Consider the following 13,338-nt stretch of genomic DNA (forward strand, 5'->3'; position numbering starts at 1 on the left):
TGCCGGTCACAGGGCCAGTTCCCTAACCTCCAGCCCACGACTGCCCCAGCTGGAGGTTTTAGCCATTTAATGCTTAATTTAATTTGTCCTAAGTTAAATGGTAACATAAAACACATATTTTATTACTAACAGTGTGACATACAGTGTCAGAAGCCACATAAGCAAGTCTAATAGAGATCACTTAACTACTCCCAACAGTTTCAGGCAAGTGTGTGATCAGTGTGGCTGCAGTTAGCATGATGCTAAGTGCAGCGGTAATAAGCTTCCATGACCTGTTGGCTACATTAGCCTCGTAGCTCCAGTGAAAACTAAAGCAAACTTTAAACATCAGTCACATTTTGTTTGGTGGCTGATGTGTAAATCTGATTTTTTTGGCTGAACCCTCACATTCCACGTTAAACCGCTGGAGATTCCTGCTAAATTCAGGGTATTTCTAAACAGAATGTGGCCTAATTTGTTATTAGCGCCTTACTGAAGCACTGCACCTGTCTACACGCTAGCTTCAAGTCTTAGTCTTAGTCGATGCATGTACTAAATGTACAGCCTAGTTCATGGCCTGACGATGTACGAGCACCCTGCATCCCAATGTCTCTCACTCTCCCTCTCTCTCTCAGGATATAGGTGTTGTCCAGCAAGGGGAAGGAAATTCTGTCACTAAGAACAATGGGCCTGCTTCTCTATCTATAGACACGGATCAGGAGAGAGAGAAAGAAAAAGAGGGAGTCCGAGAAAGCAAAAGCTTATTAGAGGCGCAGGGAAGGACGAAAGGAGACGGATTAAAAATGCTAAAGGCTTTTTAAGGGAACCAAAACGTCCATTAGGTCAGGAAAAAGAACGGCGGGGTCCAGCAGCTCGAGGCCGCACCGAAAAAAACATGGACTTTTCAGACTTCGTTTCTCTGGGAGAAGGAAATGTGAAGTTGAACAAAAGTTCGTTTTGAGCACATTTGTTTTCGCCATAGCACCATTTTCATCAGAGCGCAGCGCCCTTTAAGGAGACTTTATCAGGTACAACCGTGTCGCAGTGGGTGAGTCACTGGTCACTGATTTGCTGGTGAGAGGAATCGATTACTCTATACTGAACGACAGAAAGACTTCAGACTGTTATTAACATCTTTATGTGTTTCTCACACTGAACTGCTCAATTGATCTCTGAAAAATGCTAAAATCAGATTAGGCCTTTATCGAAAGTGTGAGCTGTGTTAACCCCTTAAATCCTACACTCTTATGGTTCTTCAAAGATTCTTTAGTAAAGAAACGGGTCTGTATAGAACCAAGAACACTCAAAGATTGATGGAGAATGTCCTGTAGATGGTCCCATATATAACCGGTGTCATGCTTGTGACAATAGAAAAATATGTTTTTGACATAATTTGAAAGTGGCTATTACTCTTTACATTGTGTGGGAATTTCATGAAGAATGGACCAAAACAAACGAGCCAAAATGGTTTGGAAAGACGTCTGGTTCCATTGACTTACATTAAAAATAATGTAGGTTTTTTTCCTTCTCCTGTAAAGTTACCGTTTTGGAGATACAAGATTTTCTTTCAACAGCAGCGATATATATATATATATATATATATATATATATATATATATATATATATATATATATATATATATGCACATTGTCCATCAATTTGAAGAACTCTTTGACCATGCAAAGTTCGTGGTTCTTTATAGGACCATTTTCTACACAACCCTTGAAGAGCCATCGTTTTTAAGACATATGATTTAATTACTACTGCACATTATGCGGAACTGCTATGAAGCTAATATATATGTTATATCGTATTGTAGAGTGAAAAACTGAAGTTACACATAAAGGGATTAAGGATATGGGTATTAATTAGAACAGATAGTTGAAAGAGCTTGAGAAATGAGGCCCATTTCTTAGGGCTGCAGTTTACGTGAGTTCATTCACGTGTTTCCCCCCTTCAGCGAGTGAGGATGCAGGTGGTCAGGGCCAAAACCAGTGTGGACAATTGCACATCCTGTTATTAAAATGTTAGAAAACAGTAGAAATATAGAATAGACATTGTAACAGCTACACTGTACTCTGTTTGTTTATTTAATGGGCACAATACACAATAAACGGCCTCATTATTATATTATTAAATATGCCACATTTAGCCGAATTCCTCATTTCTGTCTGTTGGGCCTGGGCATGTTGAAATATAACAACATGAACAACAGCCAGGGTTTCTTCTGTTTAGGCAGCTTTACTACCCCACTTTAGTTTCTAGCCCTACGCTCTAAAGACATGGTTCTTCAAGGGTTCTTTAGGAAAGACAGTTTTTCTATATAGAACCGTGAACACTCAAGGAACCATTCTTTGCACTTTTTACATAGTGAAATGATCCTTCGGATTGATGTGCTGTATATGGTTCTATAGAGAACCTTTTCGAAAATGGTTCTAAATAGCACCAAAAAGGGTTCTGCTATAGTGTAGAATGTCAGTCTTGTAACAAAAGAAGAACCCTTTTTGGTGTTATATAGAACCCTTTTCCAAAAAGTTCTACATAGAACCATATGCAACACATTCTCTATCAATCTGAAGAACATTTCGCCATGCAAAGAACCACTTAAGCATGCAAATGGTTTTTTGAGTGTTCATAGCATTGCTGTCTTTACTAATAACAACCCTGAAGAACCATCTTTGTTAAGAGAGTAGGCTAGTTCCTAGCTCTAGGTTGCTAATCTCAAGTTAGTCTCATGGGGCACGACATTATCTCTAATTCTAGGTTTAGTTTCCAGTTCCAGGATGGTTGCTAGTTGTAGGTTAGTTACTGGCTCTAGGTTCATTGCTAGTCCTAGGTTAGTTTCCAGTTCTAGGATGGTTGCTAGTTCTAGGTTAGTTACTAGCTCTAGGTTCGTTGCTAGTTCTAGGTTAGTTTTCAGTTCTAGGATGGTTGCTAGTCCTAGGTTAGTTTCCAGTTCTAGGATGGTTGCTAGTTCTAGGTTAGTTACTAGCTCTAGGTTCATTGCTAGTTCTAGGTTTAGTTTCCAGTTCTAGGATGGTTGCTAGTTCTAGGTTAGTTACTGGCTCTAGGTTCATTGCTAGTCCTAGGTTAGTTTCCAGTTCTAGGATGGTTGCTAGTTCTAGGTTAGTTACTAGCTCTAGGTTCGTTGCTAGTTCTAGGTTAGTTTCCAGTTCTAGGATGGTTGCTAGTTCTAGGTTAGTTACTGGCTCTAGGTTCATTGCTAGTCCTAGGTTAGTTTCCAGTTCTAGGATGGTTGCTAGTCCTAGGTTAGTTACTGGCTCTAGGTTCGTTGCTAGTCCTAGGCTAGTCTTATGGGGCCCGATGATCTCGTATTGAGAATACAAGTCTGGGGACAAACCATTTAACTTTTTGTGCTTGATTGCAGTGGAAACAAGAGTATGTCTCTCTAAAAACCCACCACTCTGTTCTCTTTTAATGCCTGGATTACAACTGATACCACAAATAACATAACATGCTAGAGAAACACCTTCTATAGTTAGCAACTTTAATTACATCCATAGGCTAACAACAGGCTTGTTGTCCATCAGACAATGTTGATGAGTATTTTTTACACTCCACCTGCACTGGATTGGTCCAGAATTTTCACACTCTTTGTTCCTGCCATAGTAAGTCTACCTTCCCACCCACATTTAGCCAAGCATTGTTCAGATGTTCTCATTACAAGATCATCTTTGGAGACGTGCGACTGGTCCCAGGTTAATTATGAGCTGTAAGTTGATTACTAGCCTCAGGCTAGTCTCTAGCTGTACATTGATTTTGATTACAAGGTGAGCCCTTTTGCTCTAGATTACTAGCCCTTGGTTAGTTTCCTGTTCTAGGTTAATTACTAGGCCTAGGGTAGTTTCTAGCACCAGATTGACTGCTAGCCCTGGGTTTTTAGCTCTAGATTGATTATTAGCCATTGTTAGTTCCTTGCTTTAGGTTGCTGAGGTTAGTTACTAGCTATAGGGCAGGGGTGTCCAAGTTTAGCTCCAATTTAGCTCCGACCCACACTTGATCCAGGTAATGAAGGCGTTCTGAAGTATCTAAATATTAGATCAAAATGTGTTGGACCTGAACTCTACTGTGTGCTAGATCTCCAGGACCTGGTTTGGACATCCCTGCTCTATGTTAATTACTAGCTCCAGGTTAGTTCTCAGCTCTAGATTGGTTCCTACTCCAGGTTACATTCTAGCTTACATACGTTTGATTGCTAGCCCTAGGTTAGTTACCAGCTCTAGGTTAATTGCTACTCCTAGGTTAGTAAGTTGTTAAAGTTAGATTACAAGCTCCGGGTTGCTAGATCTAGATTGGCTTAGACTAATCCTGGTCCAGGAGATCTTTCATCCTGCATAGTTTAGCCCCCACCGTAATCTAAGGCCTTGACGGACATCTGAATATTACAGCCAGGTACACTGGATCTGAACTTTCCAGGGTGGTAGATCTCCATGACCAGGATTAAACACCCCTGGTTTAGATCTTCATTCCTCAAGTCACCTGACTCTTTCTTGACTTCCAAGGACATTCCTCAGCTCAGGAACGATGGAGCCAAGCCGTCTGCTTTGAGTTAAACTTGCACACATGAATAAGAAATAAATCATTTTCATGAAGCCATAATTATTCACTGCCTAGCACTGTGGCATTCCCCGGTAGCTCTACACTAACATTCTCAAAGGCTTTACTCACAGCCGAATGAAGCAGGAAAAACGCTCGACCTTGCATGTCCTGATTACTCGAAAGGATATTTCAGGATTTCCCGTCGTCTATCATCTGATGTCATACGCTGCCAATAACTCTGTAAGCTGATTTGAGGAAGGACAATAGGGACAAAAGATTAATGACACAAGCAAAGAGTACAAGTTCCTAATTATGTTAAAGTCTCAAAAGATGACTCAGGGTATTAGCTAGAAGAACTTCTGTTTTATTGTTGTGTCCTTCTTGCTTATCACCTGCTGTTCATGCTTTTTTTCATTTCTTCCTCGCCCTCTTCGTTTAAGATTCTTGCTATTTCTGCTCCATAGCCACCTTCATTAATCCCTCACTTGTCTCTTACATCTCTCTATCCTTCTCCTTATCTCTTCCCCCCCAGATGGAGGAGTCTGGGAGTCCTCGTTTCAGGAAGCTCCATTTCCCCGTGGGCCTGTGGATAAATTCTCCACGGAAACACTTTGCCAAGCTGGGCGCACGCTGGCCAAGTGCAGCATCAGTCAAGTCAGTGTTCTGGAAGTTTCTCTATCTCAATTTAGCTGAAATAGTTTCATAGTTACAGTTGCTATAGATGCAATTACACGTTTCCACCAGAGAGGCCTCCAAATCCATGGAAATTACATAGTGCAACTTTAACAATAGTATTTAGAATTACAAGTTCATGCTTAAATGGTTCTTCAGATTGATGGAGAATGTGTTGTACATGGTTCTGTAAAGAACCTTTTTGAAAATGGTTCTATATAGCACCAAACAGGTTCTTCTATTGTTACAATGACAAGCTTATAAGAACAGAAGAACCCTTTTCGGTGCTGCACAGGACCATATACAACACATTCTCCATCAATCTGAAGAATGATTTCATCCTCCAAAGAGCCATTCAGGCATGAAATGGCTCTATATAGAACTCATAGTTCTAAATAGAACTGTTGCCTTTAATTAAAGGCAACTTTTTTCTTCTGGTGAGCACCTGAACACAACATGGCACTAACAGGAATATATGGAAAAATCTTCACACCTTTGTTGAAAACTCTCTCCACAAACCTTATTGAGTTGATGAACCTTGAGGAGCATCTGAATGGAGGGAATCAGGCGTGTCTAATAAGAGCTTCAGTAAAACTCTACAGGAGAATCAGTAGGATTACATAACAATTGTACACAGCTGATGTTTATTCAAACACTTTATTCATTATAATTTGATAAATATATATACATACATATATATATATATATACAGCGATCAGGCATAACATTCTGACCACCCCTTGTTTCTACGCTCATTGTCCATTTTATCAGCTCCACTTACTGTATAGCTGCACTCTGTAGTTCTACAGTTACAGACTGTAGTCCATCTGTTTCTCTGATACTCTGTTACCCTGTTCTTCAGTGGTCAGGACCCCCATGGACCCTCACAGAGCAGGTACTATTTGGGTGGTGGGTCATTCTCAGCACTGCAGTAACACTGACGTGGTGGTGGTGTGTTAGTGTGTGTTGCGCTGGTCTGAGTGGATCAGACACAGCAGTGCTGGATGGAGAACCAAAAATATCCAGCCAACAGCATCCTGTGACCACTGATGAAGGACTAGAGGATGACCAACACAAACTGTGCAGCAGCAGATGAGCTGTCGTCTCTGACTTTACATCTACAAGGTGGACCAACAAGTTAGGAGTGTCTAATAGAGTGGACAGTGAGTGGACACAGTGTTTAAAAACTCCAGCAGCACTGCTGTGTCTGATCCACTTGTACCAGGACAACACACCACTACCACGTCGGTGTCACTGCAGTGCTTAGAATGTCCCACCATGCAGATAACACCTGCTCTGTGAGGGTCAATGGGGGTCCTGACCATTGAAGAACAGGGTGGCAAAGTATCAGAGAAACAGATGGACTACAGTCTGTAACTGTAAGTGCAGCTATACAGTAAGTGGAGCTGATAAACTGGACAATAAGTGTAGAAATAATGTTAGGCCTGATCGATGTACATATATTTTAGTCAGTCCTGCTTTTGGCCTACAGTGTGGCTCTTTCTTTATGTAGTGTGATTAAATGTCATGTGCCAGACTGGACTGGATCTGTTTCCTCACTCTAGCACCAGTGCTTCTTAGACTCAACAGGGGGTTTAGGCACTATTACACCATTAACATTACTTAACACAAACCTCAGAGATGTTTACCAGTCCACCCACATCAAATTGCTGTCACAATCAGACAGTATTTCCAAAACATGCGCCATATTCCAGATGATACACAGAACAGATAAACAGATCATTCCACTGGACCACTGGAGACGTTCTATAAAAAGCAAGTCTGTAAGTAATAAATAATGAATTAATAGCCTGGAAAGCTATAAGTTAAAAAAGCTTGTAGAAGCTCAGCTTCAGGTTTGAGTCTTATTTGTGTCACGTTAATGTTAGGGTTCGAGCAATTAGGAAAAAACTGTTACACAGCTGAAAAGGCCAACCCAACAATCACGGTCTGGAGTGGAGAAACAGGGATGAACTAAAACTGGTTTAGTCTACTGAGTAAGTGCAGATGTAGTTTATTTTAACCCTTATTACTGTTGTTTTGTTATACTGTTCAAATATAATTATGTACTTGAGGTGTCATTTACACCGGGGTTGTCGGGGACATGTCCACACCACTTTTTCAAAGTGGAGTTCTTCAGTTAGTAGAGCTTGACCACAGTGGATTCATGTGGTTAAAGGTGCAGTGTGTAAGATTTTGGGGGATCTATTAGCAGAAATTGAATCCAGTAAACAAAACCACGTTTTCATTAGTGTTTCATCAGTGTTTCAAGTTGTCCTTAGCTTAGAACGAGCCCTTCACACCTACATAGGTAGCGGCTTCCGGCTGGAAGACGTATAAAGAAGATGAGTCAGTGGTCACTGCCGGTGCTGGCTGATCATTTTGTGTTGTGAGAAGTTTGAGAGACCAAATTTTGACAAAATGAGGATCATCCTTATTATTTAGCACAATAAAAAGTGAGGGAGGGTACATCCTCACCGTCAAAGAAGCCAACACTGTGAAGAAGCAAAACGAAATCGGGACAGGCGACAGCAGAATATCTGACGCCCACTAGATGCCACCAAATCTCACAGACAGCACCTTTAACCTGGCTATTTTTAAAAATTCTCTGAATTATTAAATGGATGTAAACAAAGGCTGGTGTTGAGAAAGTGTTCACAGCAGTGGTTGTAGGAACCAGGCGTCCAAAGTATTTTAAGGGGAATTCTACAGGATTTTCTACATAATTCAAAGATTGAAATGTAAACAAAGTTATTCAAAGTATTTTTATGTCATTCAGATGTCTTTACAGTGGTGGTGATGGGAACCAGGCGTCGCCATGACTACAGCACAAATATAGCCATTTTATTTATTATCCAGAACCACCAGAGAACCTACACGTGTCTTCTGAGTCTATATGTATAATATTGATGATGGTAAAAAGCAATAAATCTGAGAAAATATGTTTTTTTCGGGTACTATGTTGCTTGAGCACCTCCTGAATGTAGCTGACCTCCACACTATGTGTTTTAAAAATACACTTTAGCCGAAAACCTTCTCAACACTGCTGTAAAACAAGCTCTCATAGAACAACTTCCTGGGACGGAGCTTTTAGAGCTGTTTAATTCTTCGGACATCTGGTTCCTATCGCCACCACTAACACCACTCTGATTTACATCATTCCCCTTTAAAGGTAATCTCACAGAAAGTGATTGCATAAAGTGGTTATGAATGTACGGCGCCCCTAAGGTGACATGGAATTATGTTTTACTAAGGTGTGACCACTAATTACTACATTGAGGCCACAAATTACTAAAGTGGTTCCACAAGTTAAGTTTCACATAACTGGGGGCCTCAATATAGGAAATTGTGGCCTCAGTATAGTAATTTCTGTCCTTGATGTTGTAAATTGTGGCCTCAGTATGGTACTTTGTGGCCTTCTGGCCTCAATATAATAAATATAATCATTCTGGGCCTCAGTATAGTACATTTTTATCTTCAGTGTAGTAATTTGGGGCCTCCATATAGTAAATGATGGCCTCAATATAGTCATTTATAGCTTCAATTTAGTACTTTGTGGCCTCGTGGCCTCAATATAGTAAATATAGTCATTCAGGGCCTCAGTATAGTAAATATTTGTCTTCAATATAGTAATTTGGGGCCTCCATATAGTAAATGATGGCTTTAATATAGTCATTTATAGCTTTAATTTAGTCATTTGTGGCCTCATTGTGGTACTTTGTGGAGATGCCTAATTAAAAAATAATAGCCAATAATAAATAATAACCATGTCACCTTAAGGACTCCGTAGCAGACACTGAAACTCTTAAAAAAGTCCCATGTAGGTTCGTTAGCCGACTGGGACAGTAAATAATGGAGACCCCCGGTTCCTATCATCACCACTGTGAAGAAATCTGAGTAGGTGCATTTTTCTACAGTGAGCCATTTCACATCTAATCAATCCAAACGACTGAAACATGCAGGAATTTTGAAAAATGGGTGGAATTCCCCTTTAAGGCAGGTCGTCAGTACCTCCTGCACTTGGCTGCCGCCCGCGCGCGCAGTCAATTCAAATTCAAATTTTAACGGAAAAAACGGTCAACCCGAGCTAGCGGTCAGTTACGCTGGAGGAACATCGTGTAAAGTCCGCTGTTCTAGTTGTCATTCTCACAATTTTTGTAGTGAAATAGGTCAACAGACTGTTTACGTAACGATGTTACCTTCACATAAAGCTGAAGATCGACGTTAATTTATCCTGACTTCGTCAGATAACGCCAGTTTGTTATGGATAGATTCAGGCGAAGGAAGGTTAAGCTAAGCTAAGGCTCGGTTTCGCCCTGAGGTGGGTAGGTGAAACACGGTAAGCTGTTATTTTTTTCATCTCGTTACTTGCCATATTGGTGAAAATAACACGGGATAATCTTAATTATTCGAGTGGTAAAGTAACATTTAGAGTTTAATTCGCCTTAATTCAGGAACCTAAGGTAAGTTAGCGTTAGCGTCTGTCCAGTGTAAGTCCTTCCTGGGAGTTTCTGCTTAACTCTGACTTCGGAGGTCCTACATACGACCAAAAAAGTGGTTTTGGTCGGAAACACGACAGATGCGCTGGAAATAATGTTTTTAACAATTCTTCTGTCATAAAATGTGGAGAGGAATTCATACTAGGTTAGCTTAGATTGAAAAGCAGTCCACACCCTACTGCAAAAAGATCATTAGAAACCATTAGCTAGAATTAAAACCATCAAATGAAATTAAAATCAGCCTTTAGTCACTAGTCAAACCATTAAAATACCATTTACATTATGATACCAACCCATTAAAAAAAGGCAAAACACATTACAAAGCTACGGAGCCCCGCTGGTGACATCCTGTATAAATAAAAAAACAAGGTGTGGCTACACCTTATTAACGCGTGGGAATGAGATCTAACGTGTGGCCACGGCTTAGTAAGGAGTGGGAAGAAGATCACGGCTTACTAAGTCGTGGCCACGCATTAGGATCTCGTTACCACGTGTTAATAAGGCATGGCCACGACTTATCCCATTACCATGCCTTACTAAGTCGTGGCCACACCTTATTTTTATTTATACAAGATGTCACCAGCGGGGCTCCATATAAAGCCATCAGGAACCAACAGAAACGATTAATGGTTTCTCTGGGTTTTTTCAGCAGGGTATTGGCATGCAGAAAATAAAACAAGCATCGATTCTATGTCGCTTTACCTCATTAGGGAACAGTGTTTAAGGATCTGTGGTTTAAAAATAAAATGCTGAATTGGTGTCAGAATTTAACACGATCGCTAATGTACAGCTGTATTATTTTCCACCATAGAAAATGGATTTTAAAATGGATTTTATCCTTTGAATTGCAGTCATAAGAGAGAAAACGGTGAAACGCAGTGCGCACACGACCTTACTTTTCCACAGGTGACATGCAGAATGTGTGCCAAAATGGAAAGCAAAACCACCATATCAATGTTTTCATGTTGCTTGACCTTTTTGTACTTCAAACATATTTTCTTTATTGAAATGCTACCAAAACAGTGGAATGCAGTGCACAACCAAGATAGCGTTTAAACAGCAACATGTGGAAAATGCTCCAAAATGAAAAGTAAGTGATCCATTACGTTGATTCAACGGTGTTTGAAGTACTGCATGGTGGTAAGCAATTGCCATGACTTAGTTACATTCAAAGGCTGATTGTGTACAGTTCTGACATGGATTCAGAGTTCATGCTCATGCATTGTTTTTCAGTAAAAAGGTCAAGCGACATGAAAACAATGTACTAGAGGTTTTGTTTTTCATTTTGGCTTGATTCTGCATGACACTATGGAAAATTAATGTCATAGGTGCGATGCATTTCAAGTTTTTCCACTGTAGTGATTGCTTCTTAATTTGGAACAAACTCACAAGGACGATTTGATGTGTGTTTAAGTGGTTTTGGTAGGAAACAAGAGATATGCTTGGGAAATAATGTTTTTTGTAAACTTTTACTGTGGATAATTTTAGCCTGTTAGTGTTAATGTGTGTTATCAGTGGCTACTCTTTTGTTGACTTATCTCCAACTTGAAAACTCAGGGCTCATTAAAATGTTTTCCATGAGTAAATGCAAGATTTCGTGTTATTTACTGTGGTGGCGTTTATGTGCGCTCATCATATTTTTGACATAACTTGAAGACAGCATGAGGGTGAGTAAACTATCTGGTTCAATCTTTGTCTCCAGTTGAGCAGAGGAGAACGGCTGTGTTCTTAATCCAGCTTTGTATTGCATCAATATAGTGAGTTCAGTTAAATGTATAAGGTATTTGTTTCTTATCTTCATGAGGTTTTATATTATTTTGGACATACAAGGTTTTGCTCCAACAACAGCATTATGTACACTCACTGGCCAGTTTATTAGGTGTTCAGTTGCTTGTTAACACAAATAGCTAATCAGCCAATCACACGGCCGCAGCTCACTGCATTTAGGCCTGTAGAGGTGGTCAAGACAACCTGCTGAAGTGCAGACCGAGCATCAGAACGGGGAAGAAAGGGGATTTAAGGGACTTTGAACGTGGCGTGGTTGTTGGTGCCAGACGGGCTGGTCTGAGTGTTTCAGAAACTGCTGATCTGCCGGGATTTTAACGCACAACCATCTCTAGGGTTTACAGAGAACGGTCCGAAAAAGAGGAAATATCCAGTGAGCGGTCAGTTGTGTGGACGAAAATGCCTTGTTGATGTGAGAGGTCAGAGGAGAATGGGCAGACTGGTTCCAGATGATAGAAAGGCAGCAGGAACTCAAATAACCAACCAAAATCTCTGAGGAACATTTCCAACACCTTGTTGAAAGTGTGCCATGAATAATTAAGGCAGTTCTGAATGCAAAAGGGGGTCCAACCTTTTACTAGCAAGGTGTACCTAATTAAGGGGCCGGTGAGTGTATATCGCTGCTGTTGGAACAGAATCTCGTATCTCCAAAATTATAACTTTACAGGAGAAGGAAAAAACCTACTTTACTTTTAATGTAAGTCAATGGAACCAGAATTTTTTCCAAGTATTTTTTGGCTGTTTTTTTTTTTTATACCTTCATCCCAAAATTTACACACAATGTAAAGAAGAACAGGCATTTTCAAAATGTGTCAAAAACTGAAAAACGACAAAAATGGAGATACGAGGCTTTGTTCCGACAGCAGTGATATTTATGCATTTTTCAACAATTTCTTTGTGAATTCAGTTCAGTTTTAACAGCTCAGTTTTAACATTGGAAAATGTTAAAGCCTAAAATGTAAAATGTGCTGTAACTTTTTCACAGGCCTGAGTTTTCATGTTTTAAATTCAGCAAATAGACAGTGACTGTGCATTAAAATGTGTTCTCAGTGGAGGACATATACTTATTTTAACCGAAGTAAATTTATTAACATCAGTAAATAAACACACACGCACGCACGCACATCTAAACCGTTTATCCTCCTGGGTCATGGGGGAGCTGGAGTCTATCCCAGCAGTCATTGGGTGGAAGGCAGGATACACCCTGGACAGGTAGTAAATGTATATGGGATTGTATCAAATGCATAACTTGTTTGTAACAGGGCTGTTATTGTGAACCTGTTTCTAACACATTGTGCAATATTTGTCATATCTACATATTTAATAGTATATTACACAATACATTGTTTTACATTCCTGCTCTGAATTGAGTGCTCTTCTTTTTCCATTTGTTTCAAAGTTAAGAAATGCTAAAAATATAAAGATTATTTATTTCTGCACAACAAACCTTGTTTCAAAAACAGTAAATTTTCATTAAATTCATGTCATAATATAACGTGTCCCCTACTTTCAGACGCAAATGCTGTATGGATTGAAATTAAGATTAACCCTGACTTCTGAGGCTTAGAGGAATAAGACAGCCCTTTTCCACATAATCTCTGTCTGCTGCATCTGTAGCATTGAGTCAATTACCACAGTTAAATTTTTTTGCAATGGCAATTGCTAAATGCCGTGTTTGAAATAACTGACTGTAAACTCAGATTTCTACAAGTATCTGCAGTTGCGCCACTTTGTAGATTCCTTATGTAAGGATAATACATTCCGCAGGGATCTGACTGATCTGGAGAAGCTTCTTACCAAACCTAACGGCTTCTTGTGCAAAGTCTCTTTTATATATATATA

At 39.9% G+C, this 13,338-nt stretch overlaps 1 protein-coding gene across 5 annotated transcripts in view; it reads left to right on the top strand.

Annotated features, from left to right (window-relative positions):
• rasip1 (Ras interacting protein 1) overlaps positions 1-13,338 on the top strand; it is a 39,318-nt gene that overhangs the window by 10,106 nt on the left and 15,874 nt on the right. For 2 of the 5 annotated variants that reach the window (XM_037537112.1, XM_017706117.2), the window contains exon 2: positions 5,073-5,194. In XM_037537112.1, coding sequence (XP_037393009.1) covers positions 5,073-5,194 — 122 coding nt within the window. Of the gene's footprint in view, positions 1-656; positions 1,054-5,072; positions 5,195-13,338 lie in introns of those variants that run through there. The other 3 variants (XM_017706120.2, XM_017706118.2, XM_017706119.2) reach the window with 3 other exon arrangements.

The sequence above is a fragment of the Pygocentrus nattereri genome, chromosome 3 (assembly GCF_015220715.1).
Source record: "Pygocentrus nattereri isolate fPygNat1 chromosome 3, fPygNat1.pri, whole genome shotgun sequence".
Lineage (NCBI taxonomy): Eukaryota > Metazoa > Chordata > Actinopteri > Characiformes > Serrasalmidae > Pygocentrus > Pygocentrus nattereri.